The sequence below is a fragment of the Pan paniscus genome, chromosome 16 (assembly GCF_029289425.2).
Source record: "Pan paniscus chromosome 16, NHGRI_mPanPan1-v2.0_pri, whole genome shotgun sequence".
Taxonomy (NCBI): Eukaryota; Metazoa; Chordata; class Mammalia; order Primates; family Hominidae; genus Pan; species Pan paniscus.
The window spans coordinates 25,792,533-25,810,856 of record NC_073265.2 but is presented as its reverse complement, the minus strand read 5'-3'; the positions used below and the strand labels follow the sequence as shown (position 1 = coordinate 25,810,856).

At 39.9% G+C, this 18,324-nt stretch overlaps 1 protein-coding gene across 5 annotated transcripts in view; it reads right to left on the bottom strand.

The window, feature by feature from the left end:
* Positions 1-8,723, bottom strand: part of CDIN1 (CDAN1 interacting nuclease 1) — a 231,398-nt gene extending 222,675 nt beyond the window's left edge. For 2 of the 5 annotated variants that reach the window (XR_008621131.2, XM_034938498.3), the window contains exon 1: positions 7,313-8,722. Coding sequence is in view for 4 of the 5 variants with exons in the window: in XM_034938498.3 (XP_034794389.1) it covers positions 7,313-7,707 (395 nt within the window). In the remaining variant the exon portion in view is untranslated. Of the gene's footprint in view, positions 1-7,312 lie in introns of all 5 variants that reach the window. The other 3 variants (XM_008969815.4, XM_008969816.4, XM_008969814.4) reach the window with 2 other exon arrangements.
* Positions 8,724-18,324: the final 9,601 nt, after the last annotated feature.

Sequence of the window (18,324 nt, the reverse complement as noted above, 5' to 3'; positions counted from 1 at the left end):
TGATCCAAGAGTAGGAAGACAGTAGGAGATATGGGCCAAGATAGAAAAAAAGAAAAAAAAACATGCTTCAAAATGTGGAAAACACCATTAGAAAAACCTAAGCCAGGATCTCTAAGGGCAAAGATATATCAAAATGATACAGATATCTATTTGCTTAGCGATTTATGGTATCATGAGTTTGATTCATTAGTACAGCGACTAAATAACCAATATATGGTTAAGGGAACTCAAGGAAAAATTAAACTTGTGCCAGAGGGCTTGGTCTACTAGCAAAATAATTCCCAACAAGGTATATTCTACTTATTTGAATCCTAAGAATGCTACTTAACCATATCTGAACTAACTTTTCAACGAATCCTTTGGCTTCTAACATTCTATGATTCTAATACTTTATAGCTATTGGATGTGTCTTACACTAGTTTCCTCAGACTACAAGCTATCCAAAATTAGTTACTACATTATCCTATTTTGTTTTGTCTTATTTTGTTTTTAGAAATATGTTGCCCATGCTGGAGTACAGCTATGTTGCCCATGCTGGAGTACAGTGGCTATTCACAAGCACAATTACAATGCACTGTAACTTCAAAACCCTGAGCTCAAGTGATCCTCACATCTCAGCCTCCTGAATAACTAGGACTACAGGTGCCCAGCTATTTTGTTGTTATTGTTGTTGCTGTTTGTTGTTGTTGTTTTAATACCCAAATAGTGCCACAAACATAGTGAGCACACTATTATAGACCACATGCTAATAAGTGGTGAAAAACTCCACAAATACCAATGAAAATCGTGGGCTAATTGTACGGTAGTTCGTTTCACATAAAATGGTGGCAGTGGATGACACTGGTTAAATGAATATTCTGGTGAGAGAAATAGAGAATCACTATTAGGCAAATACCAGTAATAACTGCTTCACGAAAAAGTCAATGGATGCTAAAATCAATGGGAAAAAGGGTGACGAGAAACAAGAAATTTGCATAGTCTCAAAGTATATCCCCACAAGGTATTTATTAAAAGGAACAATAGTAACTTTATAGTGCAGTTGTAATAGTTAAAAAAAAAAAAAAACTCAAAGGTAAACCCACACCAAGGAAACTGTGGAGTGTCTCAAAATGAAGAATTAGGGAAGAGGTACTAGAAGGTTCTAGGAGCCGGAACTAGTCATGAGGTGGTCCTACTAGATATTGGTCAGACTTTGTCAACTCGGCAGTTTCTGGAACAGAGTTTATGAGTATGGGTTGAGCACATGAGGCTGAATGAGCTCGTGATAAAAGAGTTCAGGTTTAGTCAGTAATTGTAGCTTGGTCAGGTAGAGCCTGTTTTGTGAGTCATAGTACAGGTTAGCAAGTTATGGTTATATTTCCACTCTCAAGTAATACATATGTAAGACTCTATAGTAAAACATACTAGTTCTACTGTACACTTCCAATTTTTCTTCTTGTCCTTATGAAGCAATGCCATTGTCATATATCACAAAATTATTTTCCTATTATAAAACACCATTAGTTTTATTTGTTGATTATAAAGCTATTAAAGAGCTTCAGAATTTAAAAATAATAATAATAATAAAAGTAACATTAGAACTACCAGCTCCTGAGCACAAACCAAGGCAGACACCACCTTAATCAAGTGAATAAGGTTAACGTCTCCAATAATAAGGCATATGAAGTCACAGACCCTGATGTAATGCACTAAGTAGGCCACATCATCACTTCCAGGGTACTCTTGCCAAAAGTGTTTACCCTCAATCTAACCATGAGAAAATAAACATCAAACACAAAGGAAAGGACATTCTATAAAATTGACCAGTACTCTTCAAAAGTGTCAAAATCATAAAAGACAAAGAAATAGTAAGAAACTGTCACAGACTGGAAATGACTTAAGATATTACAATTAAATCCAACGTGTGATCCTAGAAAAGGGACATCAGTGAAAAAACTAGCAAAGTTCAAAAAATGTGTCTGTAGATTAATGATATTGCATTAAAATTAACTTACTGATTTTGACAATCGTACCATGGTAATGTTAACATTAAGAGAAGCTGGGTGAAGGGTATATGAGAATTCTCTAATATTTCTGCAACTTTTCTGCAAGCTTAAAATTATCCCAAAAACTCTCCCAAAAGTAACAAATAATCAAATATATATGTAGTGTTTGGGCAGGAAATTATAATGTAAAGTATAACCTAATAAGTAACAGCTGATTGGACTAGGGGCTTCTAAGAATGTCCACAAGAAAGATTAAAAAATGTCAATCAATAAATGTGTCCTCAGCAAGTACTTCAAATGTAGTATGTCCTATGTTTCAGGTGCCAAAGGGCCCATTACAGAAAGTCTTCAAATAATGTTATTTTGTTCAACATTATTTTGTTATAAAGTTGATGAGAATTTTTAAAAATTGTTTCCTGGCTGGGGCCACTGTCTGTGTGGAGTTTGCATGTTCTCCTGACGTCTGCGTGAACTTTCTCCCAGTGCTCTGGTTTCCTTCCACATCTCAATGACGTGCATATCTGCAGAACTAGCATGTCTGAATAGCCCCAGTGTGAGTGAGTATGGGAGTGTGTGTGAGCGTGTCCCGTGCTGGGATGGCTTCATACCTTGCAGCCTGAGCTGCCAGAGGCCACTCAGAATCCTAAACTGGAATAAGCGGGTTGGTAAATAAATGAGTGAATAAGTGAATAAATGAATAAATACAAATTACTGTAAAATAAAAATTCATAAATCTATGATAATCATACAAACGCATGACAATAAAGATGCAGTACACAAGTGCTCAGCAAGCTCACCACATTTGTTATTGTTTGCTTTTTGTTTTTTGTTTTTAGAGACAGAGCCTAACTCTTGTGGCTCAGGCTGGACTGCAGTGGCACGTTCCTAACTCACTGCAGCCTCAAACTCCCAGGCTTAAGCAATCTTCTCACCTTAGCATCCTGAGTTGCTGGGACTACAAGCATGTACCACCACACCTGGCTAATTTTTAAATTATTTTGAAGCGACAGGGTCTCGCTCTGTTGAACAGGCTGTTGTTTGCTTTTGAACACATGGTGGTAAGAGGTGCTTCTCACAAATTTCACTTTGCAAACACATACTCTTAGATTTAATCCACCACCACTATGACCACCATCACTCACTGATTCACCAAAAATTGGGTAAATAATTATCTTACTTGTTTAAGCTCACATTAATTTCAATGTTTAATATTAGATGTGTTTTGGGTCTTTATTTTATTTTTTATTGTTTTTTTGAGACGGAGTGTTGCTCTGTCACCCAGGCTGGAGTGCAGTGGCGCCATCTCAGCTCACTGCAAGCTCTGCCTCCCAGGTTCACGCCATTCTCCTGCCTCAGCCTCCTGAGTAGCTGGGACTACAGGCGCCCGCCACCGTGCGCGGCTAATTTTCTGTATTTTTAGTAGAGACGGGGTTTCACTGTGTTAGCCAGGATGGTCTTGATCTTCTGACCTCGTGATCTGCCTGCCTCGGCCTCGCAAAGTGCTGGGATTACAGGCTTGAGCCACAGCGCCCAGCCTTGGGTCTTTATTTAGAAGTTTGGTGATGTTATTATGACCAGAAATATGCTATAGGAACTTAATTCTTGTTTATAACAATTAGCATATGGTAAAATTGCTCTCATTATACATTGTTTCACTTAAAGTTGCAGTCTCCAAAGCCCTACCGAAGACATTAAATGATGACTTACTGTATAGTAAAACTGTAGAAACGAAAAGAATAGAATGACGGTGAATTTTGGAGTTGTAAGATATTACAGATCACAAAGTCCTACTCCTTCATTTTAAAGTGAAGGATTCTGAGACCAAGTAAAACACAGTGACTTGAAAAAACATAATTTTGTAACTTCAGTCAAAACAAGCCATGAAGAAGTGAGGTTACCCCAGAAGTCACAGTAAGAGGAAAAATTCAGCTGGAGAAAAAATTAAGCTACATCTTCACCTCTCAGCATTTACTAAAATAAATTTCAGCCAGAAAGATTTAAAAATTAAGAATAACAAAGCCATAAAGAATCTAAAAGAAAATTTAGGTGAAATATTTTTTTCTTTCATATATTAGGATAGAAAAGAACTTCCTAAGTATAAAGGCAAAAATGTCAGAAAAAAAAAGCATACATTTAAAAGTTAACCATATCAAAAGCAGAACAATATTTAAAATCAAACGAGAAAATTTATGCAACAAATATGACATATATAGGACCAACATCATGAACATATGCAGATCAATAAGTAATAAATCAATAAACAATAACAACAGACATGCCAACAGAAAATTAGGCAAAGGATACCAAACAGGTAATTCAAAGGAAAATTAAGTGGTCAAAAAAATTTGGAAAAAGGTACAACCTATAATAATTTTTAAAATGCTAACTACAAGATGTCATTCTTGATTGAACATATTAAAGATTAAATAATGACTCTTCTCAATACTGGAAAAGTTGCAGAGACAGAGACTCTCATGCTCTGCTAGTAAAAGGACTAGTACAATTTTTTTAAATTTGTCAGTATACATCAAAATCCTTGAAAACATAATTATCCTTTGATTTGAATTAGCTAGTGATTGTCTAAGTGTGGCTGTGGACTTGGAGTCCCTGAGACCCTCTCACAGGTCTACAGGGTCAACACGACTATTTTTATAAAAATAGCAAGATATTATTTTCCTTTTGCGCTGTATTCACATTTGGACTTATGGTACAAAAACAATGGTGAGTAAAACTGCCAGCTCCTGAGCATAAATCAAGGCACAAATCATAGGCATCATAACTGTACTAGTAGTCACTGTATTCACTGCCACACATGTGCAGGAAAAACAAAACAAAACAAAACAAGACTTTCACTTAAGAATATTCGCTTATTAATTGCATTAAATCTCAACCCTTGAATACACAACCTTTTAACATTCTGTATGACTAGAGTAAATACAAAGCACATATACTTCATATCAAAGTATGATGATTGCCTCCCAGGAAAGCACTTGTATGATTGTTTGAGAGCTGAACTAGCTACTTTTTCTAGGGAACACCATTTTTATTTGAATTAATGATAACAAAGTATATTATTCAGATTTAAGTATCTGGCAGACACTTTCTCAAAAATAAACAATGTGAGCCTGTCATTTCAAGGAAAACAACTAATAGCATTTGTTGTCAATGATAAAATTTGAGCTTTCAAGGGAAAATTCAAATACTGGAATGCTCATATCCATCACCACAAGCTTGACAGCTTCAAATCTTACAGACTTCTGATGAGATTAGAGATGATATTAACAAATGTAATTTTTTGATATTGTATAATAAAAGGTGACATTTGTAAGATCTGCACAACTCACAAGCAACATTTTACAAAGGAATAATGCACAATGATAACAAATCAGGCATGGGTAAAAGATCCATTCAAGTTCAAAACAGGCCAATGGATTGTAATGTAACAAGGTAACAATCACCTTGATATGGTGATTCACCCACCTCGGCCTCTGGAGTAGCTGAGTAGCTGGGTCTAAAGGCACATGCCACCACACCCAGCTAATTTTTTGGATTTTTATTAGAGATAGGGTTTTGCTGCGTTGCCCAGTCTGATCTGGAACTCCTGGCCTCAAGTGATCCTCCCATCTCGGCCTCCCAAAGCGCTGGGATTACAGGCGTGAGCCACCACACCCAGCCCTAAATAGTTCTTTAATCCCTTCTTTTGCGGATTAGTAGTTCAGCTCTCTCTAAATAAAGTTTCCTGTGGAAGGAGAGTTGTTATTTATTCCCTGTATGGCATTTGGGAGAAGTGAAAAAGATTTGAGTATATCATGAATAAGAAAGAAAAGAGCATAAGAGAATACACCAGACAGCATGGTGTCACACAGGAAGGGAGGCTTTCGTAAGTGTTGATTAAAGTAACAGACACTTACTTATTATAGAGAAGACAAGGTATTTGCTAGAGAAAAGAACGAAAAAGAGAAAAAGAGGGAGAGGAAGAGAAAGAAAAGCAAAATTACAAGTGATTGCATACATAGTGAGAGGAGAATATCAAAATGTATGCTTTTTCTTAAAACTGCCCAGAAAAATCTACCTATTCCCTTGGCTGACCAGTCTTCACCCATTTCACTGTTCATGTGCAGAACTGGCAAGAGTTAATGACAGAAAATTAAATTATGTGTCAATTTTGTTCCTTCTTAGCAAGTCTGATAAAATACTAAAGGCTATAAAGGGATAAATATTGCCCTAAATCAAATCTGGATAATATTGAAAAGAGACTCCTTCATTTTACAGACTAGGAAAACCAAGTCCTTCAAAAAGCGAAGTCATAACAGAACTTAAACTTATGCTTCAATTTGTACTTTGATACCTATTATCCAATTACCTTTCTTTTCTCAAGAAATTACTTTCTGTCGTGTTTGTTCAGGGACTGAATACGTCAAGGATGGGGAAGCTCTCCATTAGGAATAACCATGCTCAGTGCCACAAAACAAAATGGTACAGGTTTGGATTTGGTTTTTCATTAGGAAAAAAGTAAACAAACATTCTCTGCTTTTAACACAACATAAATACAGTGACCTGGTTGTCCTCAACTGGTTCCTCATGTAATGTTTGGGTCTCAGTTTCCACTTCATTAAAATGAGAAATCTACATAATTCCCAAAGTCCTTTCTTAGAAAGTTGGATAATTCTAAAATCGCTGAAAAAAGAAGTGTTTGGGGGAGGAAGTATGAAATACACCCGGAATGTGTGTATGCATAACATATATGGAGAAACTTTAGATCTGGTTGTTCAAATGGCCAATGACCCAAGAGTGGAATCCCTGGGTACCCTGCTCTCTGATTGGATTGAGAACCCTTGAGGTCACTTAATTCCACAGTTAACAGTACAAGCCACAGTCAAACAGTATGAAGCCGCTTTACCCCTATGCTCCCTTGTTTGTTTCCAACGGCCAATTGAAAAGGGTCCTCCATTTGCTCCTTTCGAATCTACAATTCATATTCCCACCCATCATTCATTCCTAGTATCTGTCAATTAACCTCTGGTCATTTATGAAGCACCTACTATGTTCACCCATCACCTAGCACGTACCACGTTTTCCATAAATATCTGTTGACTTGAATTTAATTGCAAGGCCTTGGGAGGCTGCCATGAACTCACCGTTAAGAGTTTTGTGTGGAAGGCGAGTGAAAGAATAAACCTTTTTTCGCCAACCTCGACCTCCTAACGCCTGACACTGGTGTTCCTCCCCACTCAATGTGTGACACGTGGTTCCTAAGCGCTGCCTGGGCGGCCCAGGCACTGCTGCTGCAGGCAAAGGGCTGTGAGAGGGGAGAGATGGACACTTACCTGGGAAACCTCTGCTTCAGCTTCCTCAGGCTCTGCCTGGTAGGCGGCACAGACACTAGGCACTGGGCTATCTCGTCGTACTGAGCTTTGGTCAGTATCATGTTGGGCCAGGGACCAAGAGGTGGCGGGAACAAGGAAAAAACACCCTGGGGCTCAAGTAGCCTTGGTGCCGAGGGATGAGGGGTAGGCAAAGCGGCACAGGCCCGGGTCCTCGCCTGCTTGGCTTGCCCCAATCCCCCCTGAAACACACCCCTAGCTGCAAAAGCGGGGCGGAGACTCGCCCGGTCCCAGGCTCCACCGGCACCTCCGCGGCGGGGACGGGCTGTACACCAGAGTGCCCGAGCTTGGCTTACTGAGCAGCCGCAGTGGTGCGGCCGAAGGCAACTAGCCGCCATGTCAGTTAAGGGCAAACCAACCAGGAAGTAGCGGTCGCCCTTGGAAAGGCGCCGCGCCAGAGTTTCAGTAGGCAGGTAGGAATCCAGGGCATTGCCCACCTAGGATCAAAGGATCAACAAGGGATGCTTTGTACTCTCCCAATTACTAGAAGCCAGGGCGGCCTGACGCACAGACCAGGCGGCAGGTCTCACGAGTGCCCCGCGATCCTTCAGCGTGAGCCCCCGAAAGCCCCTGCCAGAGCGCGCGATTTGAATACACTTCTTAACGCGCCAGTTTGAGCGCTCCTCGGAGAGTAGACTGGCCTGCCGAGAAACCATGTCTTCACTCTACCAAGTCTGTCATGGTCCGAGCAGGAAAACTCACTAGGGTCGCTGTAAACATAGTTTGGCTTGTGTTGAGGAAGCCCTACAACTTCTGTACATCGCGTGGAAGACAGTTTTGTCCTTGTTGAGAAACAGACTTGAAACAAATCCGACGTCATCAAACAGCCGGCAGTAAAGAATGTCACTTTCGGCCGGGCGCGGTGGCTCACGCCTGTAATCCCAGCACTTTGGGAGGCCGAGGCGGGCGGATCACGAGGTCAGGAGATCGAGACCATCCTGGCTAACACGGTGAAACCCCGTCTCTACTAAAAATACAAAAAATTAGCCGGGCGTGGTGGCGGGCGCCTGTAGTCCCAGCTACTTAGGAGGCTGAGGCAGGAGAATGGCGTGAACCCGAGAGGCGGAGCTTGCAGTGAGCCAAGATCGCGCCACTGCACTCCAGCCTGCGCGACAGCGAGACTCCGTCTCAAAAAAAAAAAAAAAAAAAGTCACTTTCACTCCTTGCAGTTAGCTGCTCAAGGTCTAAAATCGCATCTTATTGTAACCCCAGTTCTCAGAAAATAGTAGGCGCTCAATAAATGTTTGGAGTAATGAGCCAATCTTTTTTGGTTTTCCATATGCATTATGAATGGATCTCAGTTCTCCTAAAGCAATTTGTTGGGATATCAGTCCCTCCTTTAATCTCTTTTCTAAAATCTGTTTGGTTCTTAGAAGGTCATGTGTTGTGTTTCTCTTCTGATTTCAACAATTTAAGCAAACGAAAGCAAAGGTGCTTAGACTTTAGAGAACCTGTAAGTGGTTTAAAATTTTTCATCTGGAATAATGCCTGGGTTGGAAGTTTTAGATATACCTCCTTGAATAAATTCCTTAATCCATCGAAGCCTCATTTCTTTTGTCTGTAAAACTGATTTAATTCATGGAGGTGTTTTATTTGTGTATGTTTGATGTAGAGATGGAGTCTTACTCTGTCGTCCAGGCTGGAGTGCAGTGGCTCCATTGTGGCTCACTGCACCCTCGAACTCCTGGGCTCCAGCAATCTTCCCACCTCAGCCTCCCGAGTAGTTGGGACTACAGGCACATGCCACTACACCTGGCTAATTTTAAAATTTTTCTCTAGAGATGAAGTCTCGCTTTATTGACCAGGCTAGTCTCAAACTCCTGACCGGAAGTGATGCTCCAGCCTCTACCTCCCAAAGTACTGGGATTACAGGCATGAGCAACTTTGCCCGGGCATGGGCTGTTTTTAAGATTAATAGGCTGGTACAAATAAAAGATTATATAGCACGGTGTCTAGAGGATAGTCTATGTGAAATATTAGGTTGGTGCAAAAGCAACTGCGGTTTTGGCCATAAATAAATAGGCTAAGTAAGACTACTTGATAAAAATGGACAGGGCGTTTACTAGGTATTGTTTTACAGGCTCCCCATGCACAGACTCGCTTAATCCTCATAACTTCCTGCGAGGCAGGTACTATTGCTGTTATCCTCCTCTTCCCTTTTGTACAGAGTGAAAAAACTAAGACATGAAAAGGTTAAGGAACTTCTAGAGGTCATGAGGATAAGTAGCAGTAGTAAGATTTAAACTCCTGAAATTTGGTTCCAGAGTCAGTGCTCTTGCCAACTTTCAGTAATGCTTAATTACTACATCAAATAGTCACACTGTCTTAAGCCAAAGGTTAAGGATTTTTTATTAAAGGGAATATTGTACATTTCAAAGAATCTTTTAGCCTGGGTTTTTAAAAACTTCACTACTTTTAATTTTCTGAGGCATCTCAAAATCCAATACCAACAGTGGATCCTGAATTTAACAACCATAGTTTTTCCTGAATATTGACATCAGAATGTTTTCTTCCCATATGCTTTGCATCTAGCTCTGATTGTGTGACATTAGTACATAACTATTTATTTATGGCAGCGTGGCCTGGAGTTGCCACCTGGCTAGTTTGTTGCTGACCCTGCCATGACTTTTACATGAAAGCTAGCTGACGATAAGCAGACACCACTTGATCCTCATTCCTTTCCCCTTCCCAACTTTACTCTTTCCTTCACAGCCATCAGATTTTTATAGAAAACAGCAGTTCAAGGATGTTTGCACCAGTTTTTTTTTTCTTCTAAAACAAAAACAAAAACAAAACGGGATACATGTACAGAACGTGCAGGTTTGTTACATAGGTATACATGTGCCATGGTGGTATGCTGCACCTATTGACTCGTCCTCTAAGTTCCCTCCCCTCACCCCCAACCCCCCAATAGGCCCTGGTGTGTTACACCAGTTATTTTTATAGCAGCTCTTCTCTCTGGCTCTTGTCCTGCATTCACCATCACAACCCTTCAGAAAAATGCCAGGTTTGTTTTTCTGTTTTTATTTTTAACATGTTGGCAGTTTATAATTTTGACCCAAATCCAGTAGATGGTTTAGAATTAGTGCTGGGAAAAAACCACAGTTATGTTGCTGTTTTCATTGGCAGTGACAGTGGTGTTGTTTATTAGGCACAAAATAGAAGCAAAGCAAAAATTTCTAGTTGTTGTTGTTTAGGTTTTTTTTTTCTTGTAATGTGAAATGGCTAGAATAAGCTGATTATTCCTCTGAGGCATCTTTTCTCCCTCCCTTAGCCTCCTCCAGCTTGCTCTCATCTCTCATCATATCCCATGCCCCTCATCTATTGCTGTTACTTCTTCTAGAGCTGCCTCTCCATTTCTGAAGTTCCACACTGTTTCTTAGTCAGCCAGCAATACCATTTCCCCACTAAATGGAGTAGAATCACAAAATGAAAACACCAAACTAAAAACCCAAAGAACAGGCTGCCTGTTTAAAATCAGCCATAAAATGTGTGGCCTTTAGCAACTGATAGCCTCTCTAATTCTGAATGTCCTCAATGGGAGAAAGAATCTAAAAATATGGAAAAGGTAGAGGAAATCAGCAAGAAAATGTGTCAAACTGGGGACCAGTACAGCTCCCTGGAAGAACCTATAGTCCTGGATGGACCAGAGTGAATCACTTAACTAGATGTCTTTCTGCCAATTTTTGGATGACATGACTGTTGAACAACTTTAAAGGAGTATGGAGTTTGGCAGGAAGGCATCTAAAGGTCATTTCACGAAGGGTACTAACACAAAAGACTAAAAGTAGGAATGAGCCAGTCACATGCATGGGAAAGTTATTCTGGTTGGAGCAAAGAGTTCTAGGCAGAGTAAAAGGAGTTGAGGATGTTTGACCTTGGAAAGAGTCAGTCATGTTTTCAAACAGACTGTTGTTCACTGAGTCTGCCAGAGCCAATGCATGTTTTAAAAAATAAATACTGACATATTGTTTTTATATGTTGTAAAATCTGATTCTTTTGATGGAGTCTCAAAGTTATCACATGGATTTAAAAAAAATAATTGAAGTTTATTAACTGGATAGAGAAAAAGAAGGGAGCTAATATTATTTGAGCTCCTATTATGCATAGTCATTATCCTATTATACCTTATCTCACTTAATCTTCACAGTGACCCTATGCTATAGAGTTTATAGTCCCTGATTTACAGATTAGGAAACTGAGACTCAAAGAGAGTAAGGACTTACATGATGGGTCCAACTACTAAGTTGCAAAACTATGATTTGAACCCAAGTTACTCTGAGTATAAAGCCTCATGTTCTCTCTTGCACTGTATTGTATTGTGTGTATTGCATTGTAATTCAAAAATGATTTAGAAAACTTTTTGGTTGAATTATCCTCAGTTACGCATTTATTCTGTGAAACGGCCTGAAATAGCTGGCTGCTTTCTTTGGCCACCAGATGACTGTTAAAGGGACAATGACCTTCAATTTTGACATGTAGCCAAAACACACTCTGAAAAATATTCTTTGGCCACTTTGACTAGAAAAGATGTTATATTTTTTACTTTGTACAATGGGCCACCACCTTAAATAATATATCTCTTGAAACCAAAGTTTATGTCTCTATACTTGCCATCCTTGAGTGACAAGTCATTTTTATGTTGGCCCCCAAATAATACAAGCTCCTAGCAAACAATAAAGATCAGAATAATTCAATTGTTTAGGCCTGCAGCAATTACTCAGCTTAATGACTTAAGGAAAACAAAGGAATCCTGCGATGGAAGGATGTTTTACACCATAATGATGAAGTAGTTATGCTAAAAGGTCAGGGAAGATCAAAAGCCAAATGTTGGTCCCTTCATGGAAGTCAATGGTAAATGAACTCTTGATCTGTGAAATCAGTTGGTCTGATTCCAGAAGATCACGTGTAGATGGAGGATTTCATTGAAAAGCCATTGCAAACAAACGATGTCCCATGTGCACATAATGACACCTCCTCAAGCCTTTGTTATTCAATATTACTAAGAGCTAATGTTTTGGAGGGCATTTACCAAAAGCAGGAATAGTGCTAAGCACCTTGCATACATATATCTTCCCTTAAGTCTCAGATCCAGCCCCAGGAGGGAAGTACTATTGTTACATCCACTTTCCAGGTAAGAATACTACAGTGTAGAAGTGGCTTCTATTTAACTCATCATTTATTTTACAACATTCTAGAATAGTGTTTATCAAACTATCTGTTTTGAGTTCCTAGTTTTTCCCCAATTTGTCATGGATGGACAAATTTGTAAAATAAGAAATGAATTAGTCAAAAAATGAAATTTAAAAAGACACACATAAAATGTAAGCCCCCAGTTTGTTAGGAGATCCAATAGACATGCAATTACTTGACAAATTAACATAAAAGATTCTAAAGGCTTATTTTCACTTTCTCTACTTACTACATCATGACATATTACAAAAAGTTTGAGGACCAGTGCTAGTTTGCTCACCGCATTTTGAGTAGCACTGTGTCTTACAAAGTCAATATTGTAAACCAGGTATGTGCAAAGGCCAAGGGCTGATTCCAAAGTCTAGAACATCACATTCTTCATGTACTCTTGAAAGAGGAGTGTAAGACCTGTAAGCATCAACCATCATTATTATTACCATTATTCTACTGTATTTAGTTCTTCTCAAGTTATGCGTGTTTACTAAGGTTAACAATGCAAATCCTTACATGCTATTTAATTATGCACCTTATAGCAAAAAACCCATTTTTCTTTTTTTTTTTTTTGAGACAGAGTCTCACTCTATCACCCCGGCTGGAGTGCAGTGGCGTGATCTCAACTCACTGCAACCTCCATCTCCCGGGTTCAAGCGATTTTCCTGCCTCAGCCTTCCGAGTAGCTGGGATTACAGGCACCCACCACACCCAGCTAATTTTTGTATTTTTAGTAGAGACGGGACCATATTGGCCAGGTTGGTCTCAAACTCCTTACCTCAAGTGATCCGCCCACATCGGCCTTCCAAAGTGCTGAGATTACAGGCTTGAGCCACTGCACAAGGCCCCCAATTTATTCTTTAGCTTATAAACCCATCAATCAGAGCTCATATACCTCTTCTGTTCTGAATCACACTCAGGACACAATTGGCACATGATAAAGGCTATTAATTGGCATGTGCACTTTCACTATCACTACATTTGACAAAGTTAAGGAACAAAAAGTAGTTTTTTTTATAGGGACAATTTCTCTTGAGTGTTTGTGTGTTATAGTAAAGGGAGATGTGTGAGCATGTTTGTTGAAGAAAAACTGAAGTCTTACATTTTCTCTCAGGCTCATCAGGGACTGGTGGATAAATTGCAGACAATTTGTATACCCTATTCCTACAGGACTAAACTTCAGATGTAATTTCTGCAGATGTCAATCACTCTTATCCCAAAGACCATTCTGCAAAAATATGCATACTATGTTCTGAGGGTTTTCTCACATTTGTAAATTCAGAAATTGAAAGAAGCTATGTTGAAAGAACTCCAGCCTGGGTGGAGTAGAGGGTTTCTATTGGGGTGAGGGGAGAGGAATGAGAGTCAAGGAATCAAGTCTGTCCTTAATAAGCACTTCTTTCAACATAAGTTAGAGCTGGAAGCATATGTCCGATGAAGATTAGATATAAATCCCTTCACTTAAAAAATTACTCTATTTTGGCCAGGCACAGTGGCTCATGCCTGTAATCCCAGCACTTTGGGAGGCTGAGGCGGGTGGATCATTTGAGGTCAGGAGTTTGAGACCAGCCTGGCCAACATGGTGAAACCCCATCTCTACTAAAAATACAAAAATTAGCCAGGTGTGGTGGCACGCACCTGTAATCCCAGCTACTCAGGAGGCTCAGGCAGGAGAATTGCTTGAGCCTGGGAGGCGGAGGTTGCGGTGAGTTGAGATCATGCCACTGTACTCCAGTCTGGGTGACAGAGTGAGACCCTGTCTCAAAAAATAAATAAATAAATAACTCTATTTTGCCTTCCCACTGGGTTAGACTTTCAAAAGAGCGGGCAAGAGGCCAGTCAGTATTTATAACCCTTTCCCTCTCCATAATTGATAGAGAGTTAAGGGAAAGAATTCCTTCTGAAATAAATATAGATATCATAATAATAATAGGTTCCTTTCTTTTGAGAAAATATAGGTATGTTTTACAGTTATCTAATGTAGTGCCATCATGTAATCTATAACTGCCATTATCATACCACCTTGGCATATGGGGAAACTGAGGTACAAAATGGCTTGGAATTTTAATCAGTTTCTTTAGATTTCATTTTTAAATGTGAGGCTATAAAAATACACCTCTCTTTTTTTAACTTAATTTCTTTTTTATGATCATGAAAGAAAAATGTTTTTCGTAGCCAACAACAAAAGATCAGATACTGTAAATCATGCATTATCTCATCACTTGGAAGCCACCATAGTAACCACATTGACATTATTCCTTCCAACCCTTTTCTGCAAAATTTTTTTCTATACATAGATAAAATCAAACTATATATACACCTTGAGTCCAGCTCTTTTCTATTCCTATTACACCATGAGCAAGGTATTCTTTTTTTAATTCGTTAATTATTTACCTAAATAAATGATTTCTTAGCCCACATATTCATGTTTCATAGTTCAGGAACACAGGTCAGTAATGAACTTCTATGTAATTCAACCCCTCAAAATTCTTTATATTCCAAAATCACTTTGCACTCTGAAAAGTACCAGTCTTCCTCATGTCCTCAAAATCTTTCATGGAATCGTAATTTCTGTAGAAATCTGTGTATGCCTTCTTTCTTGGTTCAGCCACAGCAAACTGATAGAGAGCTGCAACCAGCCAGAATACCACAAATGCTCCAACAATGTGAAACCACAGATAATTGGCTAGAAGGCCATACACCTGAGGTTTCATCAAAACACTAGGAGCCATGGTACTTATTTTCCTTGATAGGTGTGTCAGCCTCAACACCAGTGTCCTTCCTGGCTGATGGAGAAATGGATGACCTGCACTATGAGCAAGGCACTCTTAAGAACACTTGGTAATTTTGACCCTAATTTCGTATTAAGAGTAGAGTAGTAGGTTGTGTAGAGCAGATGGACTCTCACAAGCTAGTCCTTGAAATGAGATCCTTGGTGTGGCTAGCAAGAGGCTAGGCCATTCTTCAGTTCCATCAACAAACTGCAATTCAGACAATGTAGAAATGATGTAATGGGCCCTCTGGAGCAAGGTGGAGATTTCTGTGACTGATGGACAGCTTTTCTGGGCATTCCATTTGCAGAGCTATGATTGAAATCATATCAGTGAGCCTCCTACCACATGTACATTCTGTCAGTCATCATGTTGACAGAGGATCCAGCATGCATTTTTTTTCAGCATGACTACTAGTTGTATCTGAACATTCAGATTCATTACAGCCCTTGATGCAGGGAGCAAATGTTTTGCATTGCCCAGAGGACAGTCACACTGGATGCCAATCTTCGTGCCAGAAGAGCTTGGGTTTCCATTTCACTTTCAAACAACAGTAAAAGGTTTAAATTGGTACAGGGATGAAAGGGATTTAAGATAATGCTGTGGGCAGGGAGCACGGGCTGGGGGGGGGGGGGGCCCTTAAGGAACACTTAAGCTCTATGCACACAAATCTACTTATAAAAAACAACATGTTGAATTATTTGTATAGATAGGAATTTTTAAACATAATATAAATTCTACTTAAGAGGCAAAGACCAATGTAACTCACTTATACCAACTCCTCTTAAGAAAATATGGACATTCACTTGCCGGGCGTGGTGGCTCACGCCTGTAATCCCAGCACTTTGGGAGGCCAAGGCGGGCGGATCATGAGGTCAGGAGTTCGAGACCAGCCTGTTCAATATGGTGAAAGCCCGTCTCTACTAAATATACAAAAATTAGCTGGGCATAGTGGCACGCGCCTATAGTCCCAGCTACTCGGGAGGCTGAGGCAGAAGAATAGCTTGAACCTGGAAGGCAGAGGTTGCAGTGAGCCGAGATCATACCACTACACTCCAGCCTGAGCGACACAGCGAGACTCCATCTCAAAAAAAAAAAGAAAGAAAGAAAGAAAAAAGAAAATATGGACATTCACATTCAAAAAAACTCACTTATTCATCAGATATTTAGCGAGAGCTACCATGTACCAGGCACTGTTCCAGGCCGTGTGCATAAGCAATATATGGAACTGTCAAAGTCTCTGACCTCAAAGTTTATATCCTTCAATAAATTAGATTTACTTTATCAAATGATTATTTCATATTCCAGTTTAAAGCAAGCTACAGAGCCATGACAATGAAATATATAATACCTGGTCCTAGACTGGATTCTGTACTGAAGAGGAAAAAGTGCTATAAAGGATATCATTGGATGAACTGTCAAAATTGGAATGCAAATGATAGATTGGATTATAAAATATTGTGTAAAATATTTATGATGTAAATAATCTCCCCCATTATTAGGAAATACACACAGAAGTGTTAGAGGTAAAGATCCATGATGTATTTATAAGTTATCCTAGGCCAGGCGCGGTGGCTCATGCCTGTAATCCCAGCACTTTGGGAGGCCGAGGCGGGCAGATCACGAGGTCAGGAGATCAAGACCATCCTGGCTAACATGGTGAAACCCCGTCTCTACTAAAAATACAAAAATAAATTAGCCTGTCTTGGTGGCCGGCGCCTGTAGTCCCAGCTACTCCGGAGGCTGAGGCAGGAGAATGGCGTGAACCCAGGAGGCGGAGCTTGCAGTGAGCCGAGATCGCGCCACTGCACTCCAGCCTGGGCGACAGAGCGAGACTCCTCCGTCTCAAAAAATAATAAATAAATAAATAAATAGTTATCCTAAATGGTTTAAAAAAAAAAAAAGAATCAAGATCAGTGAGAAAGCTGGGCATGTTGGTGCACACCTGTACTCCCAGCTATTCAAGAGGCTTAGGTGGGACGACTGCTTGAGCACAGGAGTTGTGGGCTGTCGTGCACTATGCCAATTGAGTGTCTTCCCTAAATTAGGCATCAGTGTGGTGACCAACCTGGAATGGGGGACCACCAAGTGAGGACAGGTGAAATGGCCTAGGTCAGAAATGGAGCAGGTCGAAGCTCCTGTGTCTGGGTGACATAGCAGTGAGACCCCAACTCTACAAATTTAAAAAAAAAAAGCATTATAAATCAAATGTAGTAAAATATCAACAACAGGTAAATTTTTCCACTCTTTGTTGCATACAATTTTTTGTAACATTTTGGTAAGTTTGAAATTATTTCCAAATAAAAAGTTTTTTTTTCTCTTGTTTAGGTGGTCTTTATTTCCACATCTCCAACAGGAGGGCTGAACACAAATTGAACATACTCGTGAAATCAACACCCAGATGAAGACGTAGACCAATACCCCAGGATGCCCCTCCCCAGTATCCTTCCCACCGTTAACTGTTTCCTTGACTTCTAACACCACGGATCAGTTTTGCTTATTTCTGTACTTTTTGTATTAATAGAATCATACACTGAGTATGACCTCTCTTGGTGGTGAGGATTCTGACCTCTTTTGCTTGACATCATATCTGTGAAATTTATCCATGTTGCTGTGCGTAGCAGTATTTTCATTCACATTCGTTTCTGCACAGTAGTATTTGACCCTGTGACTTCACCCCAACTTCAACTGTGGATGGACATTTGGGTTGGTGGATGGACATTTGGGTTGTTTCGAGTTTGAGGCTACAGTCAGTGGTTAGCAACGTTCTTGCCCATGTCTCGGTGGACGTAGCTCTCGTTTCTGTGGTGTACACACCCAGGAGTGGAATTGCTGGATCACAGTTTATGTGTATATTCAGCTTTTGGTAGATACCACCAGTTTTCCAACAGGGTCACAGCAGCTTAGTCCATTCGGGCTATAATGAAACACCTTAACCTGGGTTTTTTGTAAACAACAAGAAATTATTTCTTGCAGTTCTAGAGGCTGGAAAGTCCAAGA